A 27152-nucleotide genomic window follows, 5' to 3' on the forward strand; every position below is an offset into this window, starting at 1 on the left:
TCCGCCCGTTCTTCTCCCCCGCACAGATGCTGTCCATATACAGGGGCCTTGTCTGTCCCCATATGGATTATGCATCTCATGTGTTGGGGGGCTTCAAACACACAACCTTACTAGACAGAGTGGAGTCAAAGGCTTTGTCTCATCAACTCTCCTCCTCTTACTTGCAGCTTTCTACCTCTTAAATTCTGCCGCAGTGTTGCATCTCTTTCTATCTTCTATCAATATTTTCATGCCGACTGCTCTTCTGAACTTGCTAACTGCGTGCCTCCCTCTACTCATGCGCATCCCTATACTGTCCAAACCCCCTTATGCAAAAGTTAACCATCACTTCCACCTTCATTTTCTCTTTATTGGTATCTCAGGTCTTTGTGGCTGCTGATCTGGCAGCTTATAGTGTCTGCACTCCTCCCTCTCTACCTGCTTTGCCTCTGATAATAAAAATAATAATAAAAATTATGATAATAATGATAGTAATAATAATAATAATAATTATTATTTATATGGTTGTAGAGAATTGCACTGACTTCACTGGTGGGAGTGTAATGTGAGTTGGCATGCAGGGTGGTGGTGGGGCATTGGGTAATTTGAATTCTGCACTTTCATTTCCAGTATTCTTTCAGGCAGATGTATTTTTTGCTGGGATAAGAAAGTCACTGTTTTACCACTATGCCTGCAAACAGTAGTGTTCTGTAGGGCTATTTTCTATCTCCCACTCTCTATCGATCATTAACAATCTTTCCAAATCAGTTCTATCCACTCTTACACTAAGGACTCTACACTACTCTATTTTAGAACAAACGACCCTCACAACAGAATTACATACACGACTTCAGGCTTAAAGTCACAGATGGCTTAACCTCTGGCCTTGGTATTATTTCTGAATGAGGCAAAATGAGCATGGTGTCCTCCAGTGCCTCAAAGTGTCTTTTTCTCCACCCAACAACTCTACAAAATCTGGCCCCTATTCTTTGATATCACACAGTTGTCCCTTTTAACATTACACACCCACCTATCCTTAATTCAAAATTATGAATGGCACTGAACGCCTTCAAGAGGGGCGTATCAAGTCACCTTTCCAACCAAATCTGACATCCTCTTGACTACTATTGCTTTCCTCTTTGCAGCAGCAGTGCTCAGGAGGCTTTTTTTTGTGATTGAAGTTCCTCTTTTACTGTAAATAAAAAAAGTAAGACCTCTAACAGTTAGTATTTTTGTGATAGTTTGCAGTGGTTATATGCTGATCTTGACCTCTGAATTCCTTACAGGTGTTGGCCCTTGTTCTGGATGACCTGCCAAAGGAACTGAAGTACCCTGCCTTGTATGACATTGTTGTGAAGCGAAACCCCGTGTATAAGAACAGCAGGTGAGACAGCTGATGTGCCTGCACACAATCATAACTAACCAATTATCTACTGAGTATAGATAGTGTACCAAAATGGTAGCTACCTAATACAGGTCAAGGGTTCCATACCCCAAGAGGCAGTATATGCAGCACATCACACACCCTTGCTTTCAGATCAGTACATTTTATGCTGTAATTATGTAGTAGAAAATGCACTCCTTTGATTCCAATTTTATGAAAAGTGGTATGTCAACTCAAAATGTAAAACCATTGAAGCAACTGCCTTGCACCAATAAGTTGAAATTTGTCATAACAGATTCACTTCATTGCTCCTAGCACTAGTAGATTACAGTTATATTCAAATGAGTCAGATTGTAATATGAAGGGAAAATTCAAACATTTGTGGTAGTGTTTTGACCCATGGGCAAGGGCATGATTAGGACTCACATCTTTGTATTCAGCCCATTTCTAAAGAGCTTCCATGTTTATGCAGGACAAAATCAGGATCAGTAGGTAGGTTCAGTTGTGATAAAGAAAAACATAACACTGATGTATAGGTGCAGCTGCCTCTGATATTTAAATAAATCAAATTTTTGTCTTGCTTCACAGAGACTACATCACAAAAATTTGTGACTTCCTCCCAGCTCCAGGGACATCTCAATACACTATCTGGTTGACAGAAACTGATGTGAACAGCTTCTTGTGGCAGCAAATTGAAAAAATGGAGAGAAGTAAGATTTTTATTTGTACCCTCTTGGTATGATGTCTGCACACTGAGGTGAAGCCTGATTGTATGGTGATGCATGCTGCATGACTGTGGTGTGGTGTTTGTCCATGGTAAGTGTCATTAGACCATGACTATTGGTATGTGGTTGTATAGTACAATGTTCCATTTTTATTCTGGGGTTATTCTAGGCTCCCGGACATAGTTCAGCCTTATCATAGACAAATATTGATATAAGAGATAACAAAGTGTCTAAGAGAAGCAGCTGGAGGTAGAATCTACTTTGGCTTCCCTGGCTGCCTGCTGTGCATGATGGTTGTTCAAACAAGTAGGTATTCATTGTTTTGACCATTCACAAGGATGTCAAGAATACAAATCTCTTGAAAAAAAGGAACACTAGTCCTATAGTTACTAAGCTTTCTATTAAAAAGAAAAAAAGAGGGGGGTTTAAGGGGGACATCATGTTATTATTTTTTTTTTTAAAGGAAAGGAAGCAGCTCAAGGGCAACAAAGAAAAAGTGTAGAAAAAAAGCTCAATAATTGCTGCTCCTATAAAAGTAAAAGTAAAGAGTGCCCAAAAGAGAGGTCAATTTTGGATGGAGAGGTGTCTTGATATCCTCCTCTTGGAAGAGGTCAAGTCATAGGCAGGAGGAAATACAGACGAAGGGAGGCTGTTCCATAGTTTACCAGTGAAGGGGATGAAAGAATGTAGATGCTGGTTAACTTTTGCATAAGGGATTTGGACACAACAGGGATGAGCTGGAGTAGAAAGTCAAGTGCATTGGGGCCACAGGAATCATGCACTTAGCAAGTTCAAAAGAGCAGTCGGCATGAAAATATCGATAGAAGATAGAAAGAGATGCAACATTGCGGCGGAATTTAAGAGTTAGAAAACTGCTAGTAAGAGGAGGATAGTTAATGAGACGAAGAACCTTTGACTCTACTCTGTCCGAGAGAGCTGTATGCATTGAGCCCCCACACACAGTAGATGCATACTCCATACGAGGACAGGCAAGGCCCCTGTATATGGACAGCATCTGTCGGGGGGAGAAGAACTGGCGGAGACAATACAAAACACCCAACCTCGAGGAAGCTGATTTAGCAAGAGAAGAGATATGAAATTTTCAGTTAAGATTGTGAGTTAAGGACAGACCGAGGATGTTTAGAAGGTGACAGCTGAGTGTTGTCGAAGAATAGGGGATAGGTGTTTGGAAGATTGTGTTGAATTGATAGGTGGAGAAATTGAGTTTTTTAGGCATTAAAGGGCGTAAAGTTCCTTTAGCTCCAATTGGAAATAATGGCAAGATCTGAGGTCAGGCATTCTGCAGCCTCCAGCCTGAAATAATGTAATTCCTGTGGGGAGGGTCTTCTGTTAAATGATGTTTAGTAATGAAGAGTAGAGTCATGAGTATGGGAGTGGATAGGACAGTTTGTTATTGAAAGAAGATCATTAATGAATAACAGAAAGAGAGTGGGAGATAGGACAGAGCCCTGTGGGACACCACTGTTGATAGGTTTATGGGAAGAACAGTGACCATCTACCACAGCAGAGATAGAACGGCCGGAAAGGAAACTGGAGATGAAAGTACAGAGAGATGGATAGAAACCATAGGAGGGAAGTTTAGAAAGCAAAGACTTGTGTCAGACCTTGTTGAATGCTTTTGAAATGTCTAGGGCAACAGTGAAGTTTCACCGAAACGGCTTAGCGAGGATGACCAAGAGTCAGTTGGGAAAGCAAGATCACCAGTAGAACGCCCCTTGTGAAACCCATCCTGGCGAACAGATAGAGGGTCAGAAGTGGATAGATGCTTTTGAATCTTCCAGTTAAGGATAGAATCAGAAGCTTTAGAAAGACAGGAGAGTAAAGCTATAGGATTGTACTTTGAGGCACAGGCTGTATGAAGGCATACTTCCAGCAGGAAGGAAAGGTAGATGTTGAAAGGCAGAGGCATAAGAGTTTGACTAGGCAGGATGTCAGCACAGAAGCACAATTTTTAAGGACAATAGGAGGCACTCCATCGGGCCTATGAGCCTTCTGAGGATTAAGGCCAGAGAGGGCAAACCACTGGTCTAGATTTCTAAGGGAATGGATGACCTCAAGCTCAAAGGCCAAAGAGAACGAGACTATGCTGCACAGTGTCTGTTTTTCCTTTACTTGCCTACTCCTCTCTTTACCTAACTCTTATCTCTGTCTGACAGGGGATAAAAAGAGAGCCAGCAAGCAACAAGCCCCCTTGCATGAAATTTTCACATTCAAGAGGTCAGATGGCTGTGGCAGCTCTGTTGAGGCTACGTACTCAACTCAAAGTAAGAATGCTTCTCAAGATTGTGCATGACACTTTATTAAGTGTTATTTGTGGTTGGCACCCCAGCAACTGAAAGTTCATCTTATTTTATTTTTGGGGAGTAAGTAAATTAGACAAGAAACATTGAAGAGGATTTGATTAAAATTTTGAGTAAATTGTGGAAAATTTTGATGTTGCAGTGGGTAGCATGCTTAGATATGAATTCATGTGCCTTGACTTGAATCCTGGTGTGGTGTCATCTGCCATCCATGTATCCTAAGACATCCCGTCCTGATCTGCACATGCGCAGAACCCAATGTTTACAAACACTGTGTTGATATCATAGTTTGTCCAGGCAAGATGGCAGCAAGACAGCATGGCAGCTTTTATGGGAAAATGGCCAAATTCAAGGATGACATGGACCCCATAATTCAGATAGCCTGCCATTAAATGGAGAGTATCCGAAAAACATGACCATCAATCAGAAGAGTGTAGGTTATCTCATTTATCACATTTACTGACATATAAGGGGTGCAGGTTATCTCATTTACACGTGGTGCAGGTTATCTCATTTATCAAATTTACCGATATACAAGGGGTGTAGGTTACCTCTTTTATCACATTTACTGACATACAAGGGGTGTAGGTTACCTCATTTATCACATTTACCAACATACAAGGGGTGCAGGTTATCTCATTTATCACATTTACTGACATATAAGGGGTGCAGGTTATCTCATTTACACGTGGTGCAGGTTATCTCATTTATCAAATTTACTGATATACAAGGGGTGTAGGTTACCTCATTTATCACATTTACTGACATACAAGGGGTGTAGGTTACCTCATTTATCACATTTACCAACATACAAGGGGTGCAGGTTATCTCATTTATCACATTTACTGACACACAAGGGGTGCAGGAAGAAACTTTCATATTTCAAGCAATTTTCAAATTCAAAACATGTCATCATTTACTATTAAAAAGATAGAAAATAAAGTTAGGTGGGATGTATCACAATGGGTAGTCGACAAAAGACACGGTACCATGTTGAAATTCCTCCACCCTCTGTTTGTAAACAAAGCCCGCGCATGCGCAGATCGGATGGGATGTCTTAGGATACATGGATTTCAGATGACACCACACCGGCCCAGCCAGCTGTTCATCCTTCCTTTCAGACTGGTCATTAAAAGAGCAGCTGGGGGATAAAATGTGATAAACTGGATATCAAACTTACCCTATGCATTATTTTTTACTTAATGGAACCTAATTGACTGTACAACTTTTCAAGGTTTTAAGGAGGCTGCCAAGGCTACAAGCTTTAACAGGAATCAGTCTGACAGATGCACCACCAGATTCTAGGTGTTGACTGTTGGGTCATATTGCTGGCAGCACCTGTTTGATGGACCACTGCAGTGCACTTACTAAAGGTATATACATCACCTACGATCACACTTCCCATTGAAACACAGGGAGGAGTTAAAAATAATAATATTAACCCGGTAGCAGCGACGGGCCAAATTTGTGGCTTTACCGTGTACCAGCGACAGGCCAAATTTGTGGCTTTACCGTGTACCAGTGACGGGCCAAATTTGTGGCTTTACTGTGTACCAGCGACGGGCCAAATTTGTGGCTTTACCGTGTACCAGCGACGGGCCAAATTTGTGGCTTTACCGTGTACCAGCGACGGGCCAAATTTGTGGCTTTACTGTGTACCAGCGACGGGCCAAATTTGTGGCTTTACCGTGTACCAGCGACGGGCCAAATTTGTGGCTTTAGCGTGTACCAGCGACGGGCCAAATTTGTGCCATGATTTAAACCCCAAAAAATAGATGGTACATAAACTGATCACAAATGCTTCGATATATATTATGAAATGGTTTGTGTGAGTGGTGATTTTTTCTCATTATTCTCGCTTAGAGGGACCATTAAGAAACATGATCCCCGCTGCTACCGGGTTAACAAGTATAGCTCAAAAATAGTTGAGTAGTGTTTTAAACCCCACGTTTATATATGTAATAAATTGTCCCTCTAAGTTGCTATTATGATGTCCATTTGAATGCAGATAAAACAGTCTATGGCTCAGGAATATATAAAACTTGAATTTGAAAACTGATGCTTTTTGTTAATACACTGAATTCTCAGTACATCCCAATTGTTACATCATGTTTTCTTACTGCTTTGTATTTTTACAGGACTGAATCAATCAATCTCATATTTTGTATATCGCAAAATTTATTCATACTTTTAACACACATATCATTTGGTACAGCAATCCATCCATCCATTTATTTGTTGGTTAGACCAAATGCAGAGGAAGCAACAACCCTGAGCAGTCATCACATGTATGAGAGAAACTCCACCATCATTGCCCTCACCACCACTGGTCAACTCTACCTCCCATTGTTCTCTACTCCCATGGCTGTCTCTCACTCCAGTAATAATACAAGATACAACATGAAAAAAATGAGTGGCAGAGAAACCTGGATGTGCTGATAATATAGTGCCACAACAGCTGGAGTTCCTTGATATAAAAGTGCGATATGTATAAGCTGATTTATGTAATACACATGTAGTTATTTTTTAGACAGGTTATCAAAGTCAGTAAAAAAATATTGCTACAGGACCACTGGGAATGGGTTCATAGTGTGGGCAAGGCAACACACGAGGGGTGCTGTCCTGATGCTCATAGGCCTACCTTTCCTCACCGCTGTGCTGTGACTTGTAAGACACACACTGGGTCTGTGTCTGAAGTGGCATCAGTACTGTCGATGTAAGTCTCCTCTGCAGTAGTACTAGGTCTCTCGTCTTGCTTAACTGCAACAGAGGCACCGATCCTTCTTTCGATGATGCTGAGTCTCTTTTCAAAGTTTTGCATATTTGTGTTGAGGGTGGCAACTGCAGTGTGAAGAGATGTCAAGACATCAAAAAGCTGATTGTACAGAACAGGAGGAGTCGTACCATCTGGAGCATCAGTGGAAGGTACTCTGGACTGCGGGTCAGCAGCCTCTTTGACACTTTCATTTTTCTCTTGCTTGCAATTACCCTCAGGGGCACTGTCTTCAGCTGGAAAAAAATAATAAAATAATCAACCAATCAATTTTATACAAACAATGTTCTCTTAATTTTTTCTGATGCATTGCATTGCTTTGATGTTACATTTAATATGAGTGTAGGAATAGTAACTGTTTAATATTTGCTACCTCTCCTTCACACCCCTCCTGCACCTCCCTCTTGATACTTTTAATCTGCCTCCCATTAGACTACATCATTCTACACAGAGATACAGAGGGGGAATCACATGGAATAAGAAAAGTAAATTAATTTGAATATATTATTTTGATCCCTTGCAAATATGAAAGTATGGAGGAAAGTTATGAAAGCTTTACAAGGCAGGAAAGTAACAGGATCTTGGGGCACAAGGTGGAAGGTAGGACAGTAAGCTTGGAGATAAAAGAGGCACTACATGATAACATAGTTGTACCAACAGTGACATATGCAAGTAAAACACCTGGAATGAAAGTCAAACATCCAGGATCCAGGTGATGAGTTACTGGAGCTGTGCTTACGCTGTGATTCGGATGGCTGGTGAAAGCAACAAAAGGGTATATGGATGGTTTGATATGTGTTAAAGGTGAATGGATTAATTAATTATAGTGATGGATATGGTCAAATGCAGTATCCTGAAGTGGTTTGGGGATGAGAATGGGAAAAAATGACATCATGTGGAGGTTATACAGTACCTTCCCGACTTTCGTGCTATACGGGTTTCGCGATCACCGAGTTTCGCACTCAATCCTAAATACTTACCATCCCAACTTTCGTGCATTATCGCACTGAGTTTCGCACTGCTTTGACATGTATGGGCCACATCTACCTACCGTCGGCGTCACTCATGATTCCTTAAGGCGGTGTCACAGTAGCCGCTTTCCTTCAACCGTTGGGGCTATTGGCAACCGCGGTTGCCTGTGTGCCCAAGTGGGAGTGAGTTGTCGGTTGTTTGAATGGATGGACAACAGTTGGGTGTACGAGCAACCGCACGGCTGTATGGAAACAAACAAACTACAGCAGTGGCTGAGTAGTGAGGAACAGTGGAAAATAGCCAACCAAGAAACTCATAAAGTAGACTGGCAGAGCTGCTTTGTTTACCCTTTAATCAATACAGGGTGACTGTTTATGTTGTGAATATGGACAACTGACCTTGGCCGTGTGTGACGTTGGAATTGCCAGTCGCCCCTATCGCCAACGCGGTTGGAGGAAAGAGGCCCAGTGTGACACCAGCAACTTAAAGGCACGGTCACACAAGCTAGTTTCTCGGGAATTTTCCACCGAAATGATCTCCCAGCAATTTTCTGCCTTGAATTTATCCTCAAGTTTGGTCACACTGTTGCATTCTGGGATATATCAGCTGAGAAGCAAAACAATCAATGGATCCAGATGTTGCAGAGTTTGCTTTGTGGCATTTGCTGAAGGAAAAGAAAAAAATGATAAGAAAGCATTTGTTGCTTCATAAGTGGTTAGCTCGGAGACAAAGGGAGAGTGTTACAGCTTGCTACCATTAAATGCTATGAGAGCATAACAGTGAGGACCCAGATATGATGAGGCAGTGGCTACGCTTGGACAAGACTCAAGTCCAAGACCTGCTCAACCTGATTACTGCAGGCTTATCTAGCTTCGTGGAACTCACTGTGGTACTGAAATAAAAACGTGGATAGCTACTGAACCGATCAGCTGATATGCTCTTCTTCTTCTTGTGACCACAACTTACCGACCCTACGAAAAAATAACCGACATGCTGGTGGCTGAGTTTATAACTAGCATTTCAATTAGTTTCCTGTGAAATGCTGCTGGCTTTGAATCTCTACAAAATTCTCAAAAAACTAGTGGTTGAGTGACCGTGTTCACACGTGCAGGGGTGAGATTCACAGAGATGTGTGCTAACAGCCCACGGTAAAAGCTACAAACTAATGATTTAACTATCAACGTTGACTTCAGATTCACAAAGCTTTTGTTTCATCATAGTTAGAGGCCGCTGATTGGTTTAGTGCCATTGATGACGTCATCGGACTCGGTGAATCACAAGCATGTTTTCAGAACCGTCAGCCAATTGTAAGACCTTCAGCGGCAGCTTCAAAACGACCCGTTCTCTCTTTGCATTCTCTTCCTTTTTACACAGTACATATTTTGAGATAACAAGGGAGTAAAGTGGGAGAAAAAAGTCAGCTTCCCCATGGGCCAGAACAAATAAGCACTTACAGTGTTTTCAATACCCCAAGTTTTGCAATCTGCGTGTTTAGTGCCGTACTTGCGGAACGAAGCAACCGCGAAACTCAGGAGGGTACTGAAGTACAAAAGTGGAGTGGATGCTGTGGGTGTGAGAGGAAGGCCCACTATAAAATGGGGGGACAGTATTAGAATACTCGAGAGAAAGGAGCAAGGAGATTGAGAGGGATGGAGAACTTAAGAGTAGAATGTATGTACAAGAGTGAATGGAGACACTTCTGCCATGGCCTTCCCTTTGAGCAAGTTGCAGGGAACGGGCATAAAAGTAGATTATATTAGATCAGCATTCTATAACACTGTACACTGACACTTACAAACGCTGGATGTCTTATCACTTGGCTCTAAGGAACTGTATGAGTGATCAGACTGAGCCACGTGTTCCTCAGTAGGTGGTGGGGGTCTTGGCACGGCGGGTGGTTTCTTTACGGTGCGGCCAGCGAAGAGAGTTGGCACTGCATTCCACCTCAGCTTCCGTCTGCCGTCAGCTCTCCTGTTCTCAAACTGGTCATGTTCAAAGTGTTCCTGCAAGTGGTTATGGTGATTAGATGATGGAACAGATTTGCTTTGCATAAAATAATGGTGTGACATGTTATGACAAATCCTCTACATGTATAGTGTTTTTGTAATGTAACCTTTAATGTATTAAACTTTGATTTTTCCAAAATGGAGAACATCTGATTTATCAGCAAAGATTATGAAGTGATTAGTTGGGCAATTCATTGGACCATTGATGTATGAAAGAAATTACAAAGTACAGACAGGTATGGTGAAAAAAGGCTATGTTGGGGTTTAAAAGACTAGAGCACCCATTAGTTCATTTAGTTCATCAAATCAGCCATTCTGTCCTCCATATAGTGCTGAAAATATAGCCTTTGAATGTTCTTCCACCTTTAAGTACGTAGTGAGCAATGGACGTAAGCATTTGAAATAGCTGCCTCAGAAACTTTTTTTTAAATCTTAAGAATAGCGGCTCCTAGCGGGTGCGCATTTAGGGCACGGTGTGGTGGTAATTATAACATTTCTAGCACGTACAATGGGGTTTTGAGAAGTGGACAGGCGTGTCTATGTCACAAGGGGTGTATTTTTCCGCGCGAGCTCTTCCCTTTCTTCACCCCGGAGCTCGCAGTCTCATCGCCCATCGACTAGAAGAAATCGTGAGGCCAGCGTGGAAAAATACACCCCTTGTGACATAAACACACCTGTCCGCTTGTCAAAACCCCGTCGTACATGCTAGAAATGCTGTAATTACCACCACACCGTGCCCTAAATGCGCACCCACTAGGAGCCGCTATTCTTAAGATTTACCAAACTTTTTTGCCAATTTACATTCAATACTCAATTTTTCTCTAGAACCAATTCATACTTGGCCTGCAAAGTGTAAGGGTTTGACTTTGATTCATGGACCCAAATTAACAGAAGCATATTTCAAAAGCACTGTAAAGCTATGTTCTTTATAGTTCAAACTCATTAACCTGTTTGGTATTGAAATAGATCACATTCTTCTAACCCCAGTCAATCCAATGAAAGTGCTGAGTAGTTAAGTTACGGGTAAGTGGGAGGAATTCCCCTGAAAATATAATGACATGTTATAAGAGCAAGTCCACACCATGGGATGAAGGAAGGGTCAGGGCTCTCAAGGCCCTGCATGTCATCCTCAGGTGTTGTGCGCTGACAGATGGAATAACGGCTGGTTCAATCACATCGCTGTAAGCCAAGGGGGACAATTTACCGTTTCACCCAACCAATGATTTTCTGACGCGGTTCATGTTTTTCTGGTGACAAATGTAGTGAATTGCACGATTTTGTACCTCATTTCCGTCGCAAATGCATACTTTTCGAGTTATGCGGGACAATTTACCGTTTCACCCAACCACCGATTTTCTGGAGTGTTATAGGGGGCTAGTTAGGCTGTGGGAGATAATTCATTTGATACAGATGATTGTGATAGCTTACTGGCCCTAGTGTGTCAGGATGCAGATTTCCCCAATATCTTAAAATGGGTGTAAGCTTAGGTATTTTCCCACAGGGGGCTGGCAATGACACACACACACACACACACACACACACACACACACCTGGCACACATATGTCCACCGGGATGGCGTCCAGCCCTCACGAGCGACATTGTTGGTCCAGATCTGGCGCCTCTCCGGGTCTGAGGGGAATCTATACAATCTGTAGCCCCGCTCCCCCCTGTTGGTGCAGCCGGGGACGCAGCAGCCGGGCATGGCGGGTGGACACGGGGGGGAGGCCTCAGGGGGCTGGAGGGACTTATTGGGATGTTGTTTATGTTGATGTTGAACAAATCCTGACCCTGATCTTGATGTCACAGGAGACGAGATTTTCCTCAGGGGCGGTAACTGAAGAAAACTAAAAGACATCACAACGCTTATCAAGAATCAAGAATAATTTTAAGAAGCGATACAAAGCCTCACGCACAGCCTAACTAGCCCCATAAAACTCTCAAGATACAAAGCGTTACAGGTCAAAAGAAGAAGAAAGAAGAATGACTGATTGATTGATTGATAGTTTATTGCAGGTAAATAAGAGGGGAGGAACATGCCATCCCAACCCCCAGGCAGGACAGAGTGTGATTATAAGACTAGTAATACATTTGTAGGTAGCACCATGAAATTAAAAAAAGATACAATGGTAGGAATGAATGCACAGCAAGGGAGGGGCCTTTACTTTTTTTTCTTCTTCTTCTTCTCAGTGGCGGTGCACTAATTACCTCTCCTCACCATGTACACTTTACCGTAGCATATTACTTCTTTCTTTAGTAACTCCCCTGGCTCTGTGCCAGGCCGAGGGGCCACACACTGCATCACACTGTGTGAATGCCTCCCTCTCATTGCTAAGCCACGGGACTGCCTTGACCTGACCCTGACCCCCCCAGACATTTGTTCCTGAACTGAACCATGATGTCCCCCTCCCTGCCTCCCTCAACACCTCAGTTTGCACCACCAAGGTGGTGATGCCGTGTGTGGCAGCCTGAACTACTGCGTTGTTAGTGTAGGCTGCTCTCTTTTACTTTTTTTTAAGGTACTTATTACTTCTTATTATATTCCATATTCCATCTCATTCCTTGCTTGGTGTCCCGTCCCCGTCTTATTGTTTTTTTGTTGGAGGTCAGGGGGGGTGTACCCCCCCTCCCTGTTGCTTTCTTTCCTCCTGTTTGTATTTTTTTTTCCTGTATTAATATTTGTATAATGTATATTTGTATAATCTCACTCTGTCCTGCCTGGGGGTAGGGATGGCATGTTCCTCCCTTCTCCCTTGTTGTTTACCTGCAACAATAAACTATCAATCAATCAATCTTTCTTGTAAGGTCGACGAAGGAAACTAACCACGATCAAGACCAAGACGCCGGCCGGAGACTGTGACATCAAGGTCAAGATCAGTGGGGAAACAGCTGACCGTCAACCCCACTCAGCTGTTGGAGAAAAGAATAACCAGAAATAATCCAAAAATACTATATAAAAGAGTGCAAGTCAAGTGTGTGGAACAATCAAGAGAGAAGAGAGAACACAGGGAATACGGTGGAGCCTGCCAGGTGATGCAAAGGACATAAAATCAGGACCAATAGGGCAGCCCGTCACCGCCATGCTGAGGTGTGCCTGGCGGCGCGGCCTTCCCCTGGGGGCGGCACCGGGGGGCAGGCAGTGGGTGGCGGCGGTGGGGGCCAATCACTGCCTCAACGGGATTTCGCGCCAGGCTTGCCAGGGTGAGTGTAAGGCTTGGGGGTAAATATTCAGAGTTACACCCAACTGCAAATGGCAGATATCTGCCCTCATTTTGTGTATTCAGGGAAGATGACAGAAGCAAAGGGGGAAGTCCCTGTATGTTCCATTCCTTATCCAACTTTTCTCAAGTGGTTATAACTTCTCTTTTTCTGATAGATCTCTTGGGTAAAACTACAGAACTACTTCTCCCCCTCCACCTCTCCAGCCCCCCTACCCCCCAAAACAAGCTTGGGGACGTGTGGGGGACTGGGGTTTTGGGGGGAAGGCAAAATCACTGAAAAATGGTCTTCAAAAATTCCCCTCCTTAAAATCCCAAAAATAGGGAAAATTCCCTGGTCTTGAAAGTAAGGAAAGTCCCTAACGAATACTCTTGTGATCTATTACAACATAACCTAGCAGCTGCTGCAGTCGGTCTGTTGACGAGTGTCGGGCGTGTCATTGGATGGTCAGCTTAAATATTTACAAGAAATATTTGAGAACATTCATTCATTCATCATTCATTTCATCGACGCCTGCTCCTAGGAGCTCCCACCAGGGGATGGCCACGGCAGAAGAGCTTCCAACTTTCTCTATCCAGACACTCCCTCCTTGCCAGCTCAAAGTTTCTCAAAGATCTTTCCCCCCTCTCCCTAACGTACTCTTACACCCTATCCCTCCTTTTCACTGGAGGTCGTCCTCTAGCGTTCCCTCCCTCTATCTCACTCACATACACCCTTCTGGTCATCTTACTCTCCATTCATTCCATGTGGCCAAACCACTTTAAAGTCTGTCGCTTCACTTCTTCTACCACTCCACACTTCTTCCCTCCACCCCTGTGACATGTTCCAAAATGCTCGTACACACTTTCATTACTCATTCCATCCATTCCACTCACACCACAAGCACTCCTCAAATAATTCATTTCCACTGCCTGCACTCTAGACCTCTGACCTTCATTCCAGGCCCACGTTTCACTTGCATATGTGAGAGTTGATACTATTATTGTATTTCTCAAATCCCTCTTTACCTCCATGCTCACACTTCTGCCATTCATGATTCGTCCCAAAGACCCTACCACCCTTCTTCCTTGCAATGTCCTTTCTCTTATATCTCCCTGCATACCACCATGCTTACACATAACTGATCCAAGGTATACTTACCTCCTCCATTTCTTCACCATTCAAAATTATTTTGCATTCTTTTTCACATTCAATTCCCACTCTATATGGGCATACAAAATCTACAACCTCACTTCTACTTTGCTCACAAACCATCACTTTACTTTTGTTGACATTTTGTTGACATTTTGTTGGATATCATTTTGTTGAAAATTTGTACATAATCAAGTAGTAAGACTGAATCCAATAATGATACTTTTTCAGGCGAAGGAGCAAAGAAGCTTCACACTTCATCCTGTGATAACTTCAGAGAAGACAAGAAAACCACCTCCCTGGCCCTTCTTGACGCTGTGAAGCAGGTATGCACTCGCCCAGCTGTAAGCCATTGGAATAGTGCTGTCAAACAACTTTTCTAATCTTTCTTGGCATGTTAATTCTATTGTTGCTCTCTGTGTTCTTTTGATCATTGTTTCTTTGTGTATGGGGACCATATTACAGCCTCACACTCCAACCTAGAATGGATCAGAGCAGCTACCAATTTCTTCATCTCTTTATCTGTATTGTGAAATGCCACTCTTATGTTTGTAAACAGCCTAAAAGTTTGTCAAATTTAGTTGATGTGTTTTTTGGGTGACATCATCCTGTACCAGTGCACGAGTCCTTCCTCTCCTGTGCTATTTTGATGTTTTCATTTCCCATTGACTAATTCCTTGTTGACTTTCTAGTACTGATCCCCATATCCAGTACCTTGCATTTTTTTTAATGTCGTTTGATTTACCACTTCTGGCTCTACTCATAAATCCTATAAAGATCTTCCCCCAACCTTTGTGTAGCCTGCTGGTCCAGGATGACTTGTCACCCAAAAAACACATCAACTAAATTGACAGATACTAAGCTGTTCACAAACATAAAAGTGGTATTTCATGATGTGGATAAAGAGATGAAGGAATTGATAGTTACTCTGATCCATTCTGATTCTCTCTCATTAAATTGGGAATAAAAAACTCACACCAGGCTTGAGATATTTCCATTATTAAAATCAGCTGCAAGTGATCAAATGTTTGTGTTATTGTAACCATAATTGATTATTATTATACTGTAATCATGATCATGAATACTTTTATAATTACAAAAGTTTATCAATTATTCCCAGAGATGTGCATTTGTTTAGGTGCAGAAATATGTATAGAGATGATATTGTATTTCAGTAGTCAGATACACATCTGAAACATTCTAAAAACTTGGCTGGAGCTTCCATATTACCAGCATTATTAGACGTGTGCATTACTGAATCACCACAGTCCCTCCTCATCTCCACAGGTCAGGGTGGAAAGGTGACACGTTTGATTATTGTATTATTTATTTATCTGTCCATCTATATATGATATTAACTGGATTATTATACTTGTTGTGTCTCCTCGCCAGGTCCGCCATTCCCCCAAACCAGCCCTTGCCCTTGGATTCTCTGGTTTGGTGCCGTTTATAGCCGTCCCAGCATACATGATGAGCACAGGTATTTATGAGGCTGAATTAGCTCAGGCACAACTGTATTATGGAGCATCAATTCTCTCCTTCCTGGGGGGCGTGCGGTGGGGCCTAACACTTCCGGAGGGCAGCACTCAGCTCCCTGATTGGCATAACTTGGGATATAGTGTCGCCCCATCCTTGGTGGCCTGGCTGGGGCTCCTAGCGCCTCACTCCTTTGGGGTACTAACGGTTATTGGGGGCCTCGGGGTAGCAGGGTACATGGATATAGCCATGTGGGGCTACCCAGGCTGGTTTAAGGGGATGAGGTTTTGCCTTACTTTCATAGCAGTTTTGTCCCTATGGACTACACTTATATTTAAAATGACATTGCCCTCACAGAATGATGAAAAGGGTAAAGAGACTGCAAAAAGTGTCACAGAATAGTATGGCCTTTATATGCTGTTTATTTATGTAATAAATGTATAGTATTTTCATTGAAATGTTCTTTCCTGAGCTAATCTCTTTCCTCAATTTTTATGCGAGCAGAATCTAATTCTTCAGAAACTTGAATGGGGTTTTGATGATGGAAGTAAATATGCAATGCTCCCAGGACAGCCTAAAGTGTCTTCAGATAAAACATAAAAGCAGCAAGAGGAGTATTGGCTGCCATTGAATTGCCTGAAACTGATTTGGTATAGAGAAGTTCCTATTGTTCCCCAGCAAGGTATGTAAGTTGTCTGAGCATTTTTTGGAATGATCTAAACTGGGCAATGGGTATTTCATTTCCCTCTGTTTTATGTGCTGTTGTAGTGTTGTAATTTTTCTAAATTTTATCCATCCAGAGTTTCACACTCCTACAGTCACACATTTACTGCCTCACTAGTTGAGTTGTACCATTGTCAGTGTGGTAATGCTGACTGTTTTGATGATCAACTATAGTTTTCCATCCAAGACAACATTTGTTGCTAAAAAAAAGTTCAGATCCCTCTGATCTAATGTCACCCCCTTCCCCCAATTGGTTTGTTTAAGCGAGAATTTACCCCACATCTGTCTGCCCCCTGCCCCACACTGAGAATTTACCCCACATCTGTCTGCCCCCTGCCCCACACTCCTCACTCTGTAGCCCCTCTCTACCACCTGAGACCACCACCCCACCATTCCATCCCCTCCCCTGCCCCAATGGCCTAGGGGACAGCATGATTGGGTGCTGGACTTGGCCAGGACTCCATTTTGCCCTGAAGCTGGTTATTCACTGAAAGAAGTGCAGTGTGGGTAGTAGGCCTGCATCAAGTAATTTTTGCAGGAAGGGAGCACCACCCATTAAAGAATAGGGTGCGCAGCCTCTAAAGTGTGATAACAGGTACCCACCTACTGTAATCTAAACAATTCGGGCATTCATGTTATTGGGACAACCCTTTCTCATTGTTGTCAAGGATGTCAAGGGTTAACTCTCAACTGTATGTTATTTCTTGCCACCCAGTATTATTTTTTATTTTTTCCACCTTCGAGTTTTGACTTACTTGCTGTGGTTGGCTGTAGTGGTCCTGCTGCTAGGTCAAGGGTGAAATGAAATAAACATTAAATCAGTTATATTATCAATATTAATTTTTTTGCAGCACATAATACCATTTCCACATACACTCTTCCTTCGCTCAACAAAATAATTTGATTTAAACAATATTTATAAAGTTATTTACAGGCTAAGAAGTAAAGTATGAAAAGTTATTCATTCTGATAGTCTTACAAGAGGCATTTAAATATTCAAACCATTTTTTCCTAACTTTGGCCCGGAGATGAAGGCACTTGGAAAATACAGAACACATAACCACATGGTATGTGAAGGTGTGATAGCAAGCATGAGTCACACAAGAAATGTTGTGTTACATACAGAATAATGAAACTGAATACCCCCCTGCAACACAGCCTGATAATGGTCTGCAGACTGACCACACTGAACCTCAGCCACACTGTGCACTACCAGTCACGGGTGTGTGCACCCATGGGTGTTCAGCCATCCAGGTACTTGTCTATACATAATGTGTTTGACAGGCAAGGTAATGAATTATTCCTACTATGGGAAGCCATAATTACAGCCTATTTTTCATATGTATATACTTATGTGGCACAGACTTCAGTTAGGTTAGCTATTTGATAATTTCCTTAACAAAAATAGATATTTGGTGAATGAACAACTAAACTTGGGCACCCTTTCTTCGCCCAAAGAATTTGAAAACAGAGCCTTTCTTCTCTTTTTCTTTTTTGTTGGCTGACACAGGTACATCTCCCTCAGAGGAGCTCTCGCTAAGGCCTTGACGGTCAATGGTGGCAGAGTTGCGGTGGGCAGGGGTGGGTCCACCACTGGTGTGCACTGACACACCAGAGGGCGGGAGGCTGCTACCCTGGGGCAGTGACATGGAGCGGGAGGAGTACTCAGAGTACGGCTGTAGGGATAAAAAAGAAGAATTACTTTTAAGGAAAGGACTGCTACCTAACTGGGAGCGTATGCCTTGGGGCATCACTCTACTCTCACTGCTTCTCCACCCCCCCAATGGTCCCCCCCCACAGGTCCCAGCTAGCCTATCCATTTTTTCCCCTCTCTAAGAGATCGTTGACTTGCTGGTTGTCTCATACAGAAACAACCCCATGAGCAGAATCAGTGTGCAGGAAGCATGCCATGTGCCCATATAATATAGCTGGAGTTGGCATTCAAGGGCTAAGCTGGCAACAGGCTACGACTTTGTTTCATCAAGGAGTTGCTGGTTTGACACTAAGTCATTCCAGCAATACCCGATGATCCTGCAAAGGCACTTGGTACCAAAGGCATCGACATGCCTCTCCAGTCTTAGTCCTTGAATGCCAACTCCAGCTATATGGGCATGTGGCACACCTCCTAGACGTCAATCCTGCTCATAGTGTTGTCGTAACTCATAGCTGGGACAAGTTGATCGATCCTGCCAAGAAGGACTTAGGATGCAGAGGGTAGCTGTGTGTAGACTGCTAGGGGGGACCGTCAGGAGTGGAGGTGGCAGGTGAGTAAAGCAACGCACCACCTGGCATATACTCTCTATTAGGTATTTAGTAATGTAAAATCGATATTTGACGTAATTTTACTCTAATAGAAAAATTATACCATTTGAGTGTGGGAGAACGTTTGAAAATTTGTGCAATGTTATATAAGTTTGTTATGTACAGCATGAGGGAGAACACTTTGCAATACTAGGCTACATACGGATCTTATTAGTTACACTATTAGCCTATTATTTCATCATATAAATACAGGTAATCCTCGAATTATGATGTATACAACTTACAAACGCTTGCATTTAAGACAAGGTCACAAATATTAGTAATACCAGGCTAAGTAATGAGTTGACATTCCAAACATCCTGCCACGGATAGAGCAGCTGTTTGTTTACACGTTTCCTGCACCTCCTACCCTGCTACTGTCCTCACGCAGTCGCCTCGCCCCAGCCCTGCATTCGATTGACTCAATAACCCCACAATACTGCACAGCAGAGCTAACACATTTTGCTGAGATGGCAGTATTAGCTGGATGCCCCTCTGAGGCGTCGTGCAGGGGGCAGGGTTTGTAAATAAAGAAGACAGTCATCTGAGTGTGGCCAGTGTCACTTCTGCTGCATCTTTTTACCTTCTATGAATATTTTGTTTAACTATGATTGCTCTTACCGGTAAACGGTCACCTGTAAGGGCTGCTGTGGGAATGTTGTGAGGGAGTCGCTGTTGCCCCCCTGCAGGAGAGGGAAGTGTGGGTTCACCTATCAGCCACACAACTCTTGGCAGGTGGGTGGGGGGAGGGGAGGGGAGCGAAACTGGATAGTTGATCAGCTGAGCACGATGAAAGTGGTGTCCCACAACAACAGCTCCCTTATAATATTCCTGCAGCAGCTTGTATAGGCAACCATTTACCAGAAACAACAATCATAGTTGAACAAAATATTTGTGGAAGGTAAGAAAATGTGGCAGAGGTGACACTGGCCACACTCATATTACTGTCTCCTTTGTTTACAAATCTTGGCCTCTTTTGGGGGCTCGAGTGGGGCGTTGGCCACAGTGGTTTGGAAATAATAAGCCCTTCCCTGGTTGTAGAATATAACACCCCACATGTTTGGGAACTGCTGGTTATATAGCATAAAAATGAATTATGTTAACAGATCTTACCTGTCTGCTGCCAGGAACTCCATCAGTTAGGTCTGGGTGGTGGGTGGAACCTGAAGATGGGAATATGAGTTACTTGATGTAGCATTGACATGAAGGACAATGAATTACCTTGTGGTTCCCCAGACTAAAATACCACTGACTAGGTACCCAAAGTATCATGTTTTTGTAAGTGTAAATACCCAATGACCAATAATGAACAATAATGTTGTCCCCAAAGTGTGCATGTACAAATACACAGCATCCACTGTAGCTAAAGCATATTACAGACAAACACAAATCTACAAGCAAAACATTCATATGAAGCAGCTAGCCATTACCACACCAACAACACAACACAACGCAGCACAGTGTAAGCAGTGCAGGACTGACCCTGTGGCGTGTACGGGTACTGGTGGTGAGACACACGTGACACCTGCGAGAAGTGAGCCACTTGGCCTGTGGAGTGCTGGGCTACCTGGTGGTGGTGGCCTACCATGTGCCCCATCTGTGGCCTGTAGGGGGGAGCAGCTGCCCCAGGGTGTGGCATGCCAGGGTGATGCGGCATACCCACCCAGGACTGGTCGCCGTACCTGGCCCGGTTGGGTGGCACTGGGGGTCGGGCCATGGCAAGTGGTGGGGCTGATCTAGGCAGTGGGGGTAAGTCTGCAGAGAGGCCACGGACTCAAAACAGGGGACAAGACGGGCACACGGAAGGGACAGGCACAAGTCATACATAATAAACAAACATGTGAAGGGCCGTGGACAGAAGACTAAATACACAACAGACATGCTGAAGATCTACCACTACTGACAGGGATGGCTAGACAAGAATGATATGCTAGTAGCATGTACACCATTCAAAGTATTTATCCAAGGTCAGGTAAATTAGTAAACATTCATCAGCATTTTCAAATTGTTAAATGCATGCACCTTCTGCTAGGCTGGACAGGAAAGGAAAAGATACATATAAATGAGATGAGAGGAATCATACATCTCATGATGAAGCTTACTTCATGCAATGTTACCTACAGTATCTACATGACAAGGGACAAGAGAGGCACATCAACATGTATTTTTCATATGCAATGAAACATTATTTTGAAGGAATTTAGGAAGGTAACAGCAAGTTTTAATCAAATTTGATCAGCTGCACTGTCAGATATGATTTAAAATACATGATCATGTAATTATGCCAGGAGTACCCCACAATGCATGGTGTTTAAAACCCACTTGAAGGTAATACCCCATGAGTATATATGATGTATGTGTCAGTGTGTGTGTGTGTATAAAACCCACCTGAGGATGACATGCACATTCATGCTTCCCAAGGACTGCTGTCCACTTACATGCTCTAAAGGTAAAACGCTTTCATTTGGGAGTACTATTCATGTCATCTAAGAAGGTTAGGCACTGTAACAATCACATACAGAGCATGGTGAGAACCTGGTACAACTTCAAAGACTGGATTGTCAAGGAACATTATAGTAAGGAATTTACACAGAGACAAAGAAAATAGACACTTTAGGTGCATTTCTGGCATAAGTATTCTAAGTTTTATTTTGCCTTAATTCGTCCAGTATGTCAGACACCTTTCACTAAACCATCATACTTGGTCATCAGAACACCTCATGTTATTGGAACATGCTTTGCTAATATGTTATGGATTAGATTATACACAATCATATAAATACACCTGAGAAGGGTATCAGCAAATAATGACAAATAACTAATTTTCCTTAAGTGTGAAATTTAAGTCTTGGGTTTACATTTGTTTTGTGATCAAGGGAACTGCACTGCACCATCATAGATCTTGTCTCCTGCTGAGATGGGGAGGGAAATCTTAGCAATGTGCAATAAAGTGCAGACTAGTATTTTATGCAGTGCACGGATATATAGGGATTACAGTATGACAAGTAGTTTTCATGCAAAAATTGTCATCATACCGCAGTGTGAAGTGCAGCTAAATTGACTGAGGGTAACATTAACCAGGGTGTGGAGTTGCAGATACCGGAGTCGCCTACTTTTGGCTGGAGTTGGAGTTGGTAAGAATACCTCCGACTCCTTTACGTAATCAATTCTTATATAGAGTACTTGGCTGCTCTGCTAGAAGTGGAGTGTTGTGTAGTGTGGTGTGGTTGGGTGTGGTGTGATGTCACTTGGTTTGGTTTGGTTTGGTGTGTGTGGTGGTGTGGCTGTGTGATAAGTGATATGGTGTGGCTGGTGGGTGTGACGTATGGTGTGGTGTGGCTGGGTGCAGTATGATGTGGTGCTACTTGATATAATGTGTGGTGTATTGTGGCTGGGTATGGTGTGAGTTGTAGTGTGGCTGGATGTGATTTGTAGTATGGTGTAGCTGGATGTGATGTGAAGTATGGTGTACCTGGATGTGATGTGCCTTGCGGTGTGGCTGGCTGTGATGTTGTTTTGGTTGGTGTGGCTGCATGTGATGTATGGTGGGGTGTGATGTATGGTGTAGTGTGGCTGGGTGTACATGTATGGGTTGGTGTGGCTGCGTGTGACATGCGATGTGGTGTGTCTGAGTGTGACATCTGGTTTGGAGTTGCTGGGTATGTGTGGAGTGATGTGGCTAGATGTTGTGTGATGTGGTGTGTGGTGTGGTATGTGTTGCTGGATATGTGTTGCATGGTTTGGTTAACTATGATGTGTTGTTTTGTGTGGGGACTGTGGAATGTAGTGTGGCTGGGTGTGATGTGGAGTAATGTGGCGTGTGGTGTGGTGTGGCTGGGCGTCATGTGTGATATGGCACGATTGGGTGTGGTATGTGGTGTGATGTGGCTGAATTTGATTTGGCTACCATAGTATCGCAGGGGGGTGGGTGGGTGTGGGGGTTGTATTCAAAGTCAGTCGCAACCTTAAAATTTCCTGGTGTCAGACTCGAGTTGGAATTTTTTTTATATCTGACTCCACACCCCTGATAATAACCTGACAGAAACCACAGTTTTCAATGCAACTCTGCACTTTGCCTCCAGAGGATAAGGGCTTCTTGTTCTGTTCAATTTGTGAGTATAGAATATTTTTGTTTTCTCCACATTCTCAATAGTGGACAAAGAAAAATTCCCCTATGATAAATTCACTATATCCTTTGAGGTTTTGAGTGTGCCAGAATGTATCATTAATACTGTAATATCAGTTTTGATAAAATAATCAGAAAAGTGCTAAATAATTACACATCCAAAAATCATATCAAGGTGTGGTTAATGAAAATGTGAGTGACAACTGTGGTGTTTTGATACAACCAATGGATGATGCGGCTGTCTGAGTATGGCTACAACATGAGCATGCACAATACTAGCCTCAGGACAGCAGATGAGGCCCATGCTAAGGAAATATTGTCATGTCAATATTTCTTGGTCAAATTTTTTTCACCCTTCAAAAGGCAGAGGAGCCACAGACTTCAAATGAAAAAGGAATATTTCTTGAAGTTTCAGCTGGTCTGTAGTCTTATACTGTCATGTCATGGTTTGTCAGAATGAAAGAATGGTCCAGTTTTCATCTTAGATGCTTAAAAGTTGATCTAGACAAGCATTCACTATCAGCATAATCAGAATCTACCACAAGTATATTGATGTTATATTTCTGGATCCTGAACATTCAACAAACAATTTATGATAAGGAGGAACCTTTTAAAGTATTGGATTAATGTTCTTAGATATTTTCCATAATCAAATAAACACTACTTGCATCAATAGCAACTTCCTCTCACTGTCAATGTTTATATAATATGATCAGCAGCTCTTAATTCAGGCATCCTCTTCCTCCCTATTTGCACAACACTATGGCTCTGAATTTACTCAAGGGAACTGTGTACACAAAACAAATTTAGTGAAATGTGCATTACGACTAGAGGGTGCAACATGTAACATTCAGTAAAAGCAACATTCGATACATGACCAACCAACAGTGAAGGACAATCATTCACACATCCTTACCCTCTCCATTCATGTTCTCGGAGGACTCCCTGCGGTGGCCGTTGGGTCTGTCAGGTGGGTAGTTCTGATATGCATTCTCTGGAGCACTTACTTCTGAAAATATAAAGAAAATGTAATATTTAAAATAATGACTTTTTTTCTATATTTATTTAAGCTACAGAACACCTATGCTCATGAAGTGGCTGGACAGTTATTATTGACAATCATTACTCTTTGAAGAATTAATACTGGTTACATTGGCTGGTTGCAAATTTGTACAAAACCTGAAAAAGTAAATAAAACATTTTTAACCATAAAATTAGTTTTTATCCCTCAAAAGTATCCCAACTTATTCAGCTTCTCAACCATGCACCTCCCACCCACTACCCCTACTTGTTACATTACCCCTTGCCCTCTTCACCCCAAATGGTTGTTCAGCTCTCCACCTCTCTTGCCCTAATGACTTTCCAACCCTTCTCTTGTATCACTGGTTTCTGGACTTTGATTACTCTTGCTTTACTGCCTCTCTTCATCTTTTAGCTCAACTGGCTTATCGATCCTCTCCTCATTATGATGTCCTCCAAACTTCCAGTCCTGCATGTGTTTACTCACCGTAGGATGGAACAACAGAGATGCGGTTCTGGTAGATGGGTCCTTCCTCACCCACGGAAGAACGGGAGGATCGGTTACTAGTGGAGCCTCCTCGTGGTGGCACAGGTGGCTTGGCCTTGTCTTGCATCTACGAAAGCAATTGTTCTCAGCATTCATGGTGTAAAATAACAACAAATATGACCTTAACTCATCCACAGAAAAAGCTTTAAATATCTTACTTTAGCAGCACAGCAAAAAGGACAATCCAGTGATTGTTTTGTGTTGAACTATTTGAAGTCCCTTTCATATAAGCATGTCATGCCATAACATGAAGACTTGTAAACAGCACTGAACATTCCCTTGTGAACATAACTCCCACAAATAGGACACCACAAACAATACCCACCATGGGACACCAGATGGGGGCAACCTGACATGCACACATTACTCACATGCTCCAAATTGGCATAGAGGGGATTGTCAAGGGCCTGAGAATGTGGCCTGGTTGGGTCTAAGCCCCCTCCAGCGCCTTTAGGGTGGGAGCTGACTGCCCCTCGGTGACGGACTTCAGGCGTAGAGTGACCCGAGGAGTTGTCTGAGTCACGGGAAGGAACTGCCACCATTTCGCTGCCCACCTCCCCTTCCTGTCACATGCAACATTCCAACATGACACAACCCAAGACATACAGGCAAAATATCATGACAAGACACCAGCTATAAGGGAGCAGACACCATGGATCGAGACATTTATATGCATGTGAATTTACAGCAACAGTTAAAGCATGTGTGTTTAACAAAGTGTGATGAGTGCAGAAAAGAAGGGCAAGGAAAATAGAGCCAAAGGAGGAAGCCAATAAGAACATGTGAAATGATTCTGGTAATGCCTCCACACACAATGTTTTGGTACACATGACTGGAATCATGAATTTACATAGCAAATCAAACTGTGGTTATCATGTACAGAGGAATGGCTTAAGAGGTAATATTGATGTCGAGACAGTGATGAGTGTAAGGTAACTAAACTAAAGAAAAGCCTTACTTAGAAATGCTGCAAAACTTAGAAAATATAAATGTTTCAAGGAATCGTCATTTAAAACATAACATTAAATTACTATAAAGAAATTATGTCACGTGGGGCCACTCGTTTTAATTTACCTAAAGATATTAAAATGAATAATTCTTTTCTGAGTTTAGCACACACGAAACTAAAGCAACTGACTATGGATGATGAGAGATAACCGTGTTTCACTTTGTATAGCTTGCCCAGGATTGCGATTTGAGGATATGTGGTACATCTTTTATCTATATCAAGACAACGTATTGGCTAGTTTGATCTGGTCAAGCAGCGCAAGAAGCTTCTTTCATGTCATGTGTCATTTTATTTACTTGTTATTGAAGCAATCATCCACAGTATCAAGGTAAACTATGTGGTTCAAGGCAAGGTATTATTTACAACTCATGCTTCAATGCTCAAAGTTTGCAAACATGAAAGTAGATCATTTTTTTGTGTGTAATCAGAGTACAAAATGCACAAGCACTTTTCACATGGTCATCATACAACAAGGGAGGGGATGGGAGGGACACAAAGAGCTTCTTGTGACGGTTGTTAATCCTGAAAAAAGATACGAGTTGATGAAATAACAGCCAATGGAAACCTCGACTGTTATGGGCCAACAAGACCAAAATATAGTCATGAAATGTGTAAGAAAAAAAGTTTGAAAATAAATATAATAAACTTCTAATGTTGCTCTCACCAAATTCAAATTCAAACTAATTATCAATTGCGGTATATGTCTATAAAAAAGGGATGATACAGTTCTGCAAATACTTCAGTCTAGGTAAGCATGACCATCAAGAAATAAGTTGCCGGAAGAGGAAGTATATTATTTAGATGATGAATGGACAAATTGCAAAAACACTGAATACAAGATTTAAATGAGAAAATAAAAATAAGGACTACAGAAAAGCAGGTGTCAGTTATTCTAAATGGCACACTGCCCTGCCAACTTTTCTCAAAAAATATAAAGAAGCTAATATTAGACAGCGATGGAGACAAAGACAGTCTTTTATGCCCTTGTGGCAAGATACAGCAGCCTAGTCCTTACTTAGGTGTCCGGTGCCTACGCGGCTCAGCGCCGTGACTGAAGCAATACTGCTCCCAAAACATGATACAGATAATTTACTTAGTGTGACTTACCTACTGAAAAGCTTGACAAACTTTACAAGCTCAAAAGGTTAACACAATGAAGGTTCATAAATCAACCATCAACAAACACACCAAGGACTCCTTTTGTCACCAAACTTCTTTTTTTCTGTGTCTAAGGATGCACACAGATTATGTGAACTTTAAATGCTTATAAAAACTTCAAAAGTGTGATATGGGTCTTGGATGCACACAGATTTTTATGGAAATTTTAAATACTTGTAAGAAATTTAATAGTGTGATATGTAACACTCAAAAGCACCGCATCTAAATAGCCCAGCATATCCACTATCTAGATAGTGTGACTTTGGGCTGCTGATGAGGGAAGA

General features: G+C 42.4%; 4 protein-coding genes across 6 annotated transcripts in view; 2 read left to right on the plus strand and 2 right to left on the minus strand.

Annotated features, from left to right (window-relative positions):
- LOC126980579 (uncharacterized) overlaps positions 1-13093 on the plus strand; it is a 31675-nt gene extending 18582 nt beyond the window's left edge. Inside the window, exons 19-23 of one of the 3 annotated variants that reach the window (XM_050830674.1) lie at positions 1266-1363; positions 1952-2073; positions 4266-4373; positions 5644-5782; positions 12964-13093. In XM_050830674.1, coding sequence (XP_050686631.1) covers positions 1266-1363; positions 1952-2073; positions 4266-4373; positions 5644-5714 — 399 coding nt within the window. In that variant the 3' untranslated portion in view covers positions 5715-5782; positions 12964-13093. Of the gene's footprint in view, positions 1-1265; positions 1364-1951; positions 2074-4265; positions 4374-5643; positions 5783-6624; positions 7449-12963 lie in introns of those variants that run through there. The other 2 variants (XM_050830664.1, XM_050830659.1) reach the window with 2 other exon arrangements.
- LOC126980594 (THAP domain-containing protein 11-like) lies at positions 6568-11980 on the minus strand. Its single transcript, XM_050830687.1, has 3 exons — positions 11711-11980; positions 9950-10157; positions 6568-7418 (listed from the first exon to the last, which is right to left on the minus strand). Exons 1-3 carry the CDS (start codon positions 11861-11863, stop codon positions 7057-7059), a joined length of 723 nt encoding a protein of 240 aa, XP_050686644.1. The 5' UTR covers positions 11864-11980; the 3' UTR covers positions 6568-7056.
- Positions 13025-16436, plus strand: LOC126980599 (transmembrane protein 69-like). Its single transcript, XM_050830701.1, has 3 exons — positions 13025-13359; positions 14740-14834; positions 15901-16436. The coding sequence occupies exons 1-3, from the start codon at positions 13239-13241 to the stop codon at positions 16384-16386; spliced, it is 702 nt and encodes a 233-aa protein (XP_050686658.1). The 5' UTR covers positions 13025-13238; the 3' UTR covers positions 16387-16436.
- Positions 16437-17520: 1084 nt separating this feature from the next.
- The window catches only part of LOC126980574 (spectrin alpha chain-like), a 56453-nt gene continuing 46821 nt past the window's right edge, over positions 17521-27152 (minus strand). The window contains exons 55-60 of the mRNA XM_050830648.1: positions 25073-25264; positions 24642-24768; positions 24051-24143; positions 20491-20763; positions 20122-20171; positions 17521-18383 (exon numbers count right to left, since the gene is read on the minus strand). Coding sequence (XP_050686605.1) covers positions 18135-18383; positions 20122-20171; positions 20491-20763; positions 24051-24143; positions 24642-24768; positions 25073-25264 — 984 coding nt within the window. The 3' untranslated portion in view covers positions 17521-18134. The remainder of the gene's footprint in view (positions 18384-20121; positions 20172-20490; positions 20764-24050; positions 24144-24641; positions 24769-25072; positions 25265-27152) is intronic.

This window comes from Eriocheir sinensis, chromosome 4 (assembly GCF_024679095.1).
Source record: "Eriocheir sinensis breed Jianghai 21 chromosome 4, ASM2467909v1, whole genome shotgun sequence".
Classification (NCBI taxonomy): Eukaryota; Metazoa; Arthropoda; class Malacostraca; order Decapoda; family Varunidae; genus Eriocheir; species Eriocheir sinensis.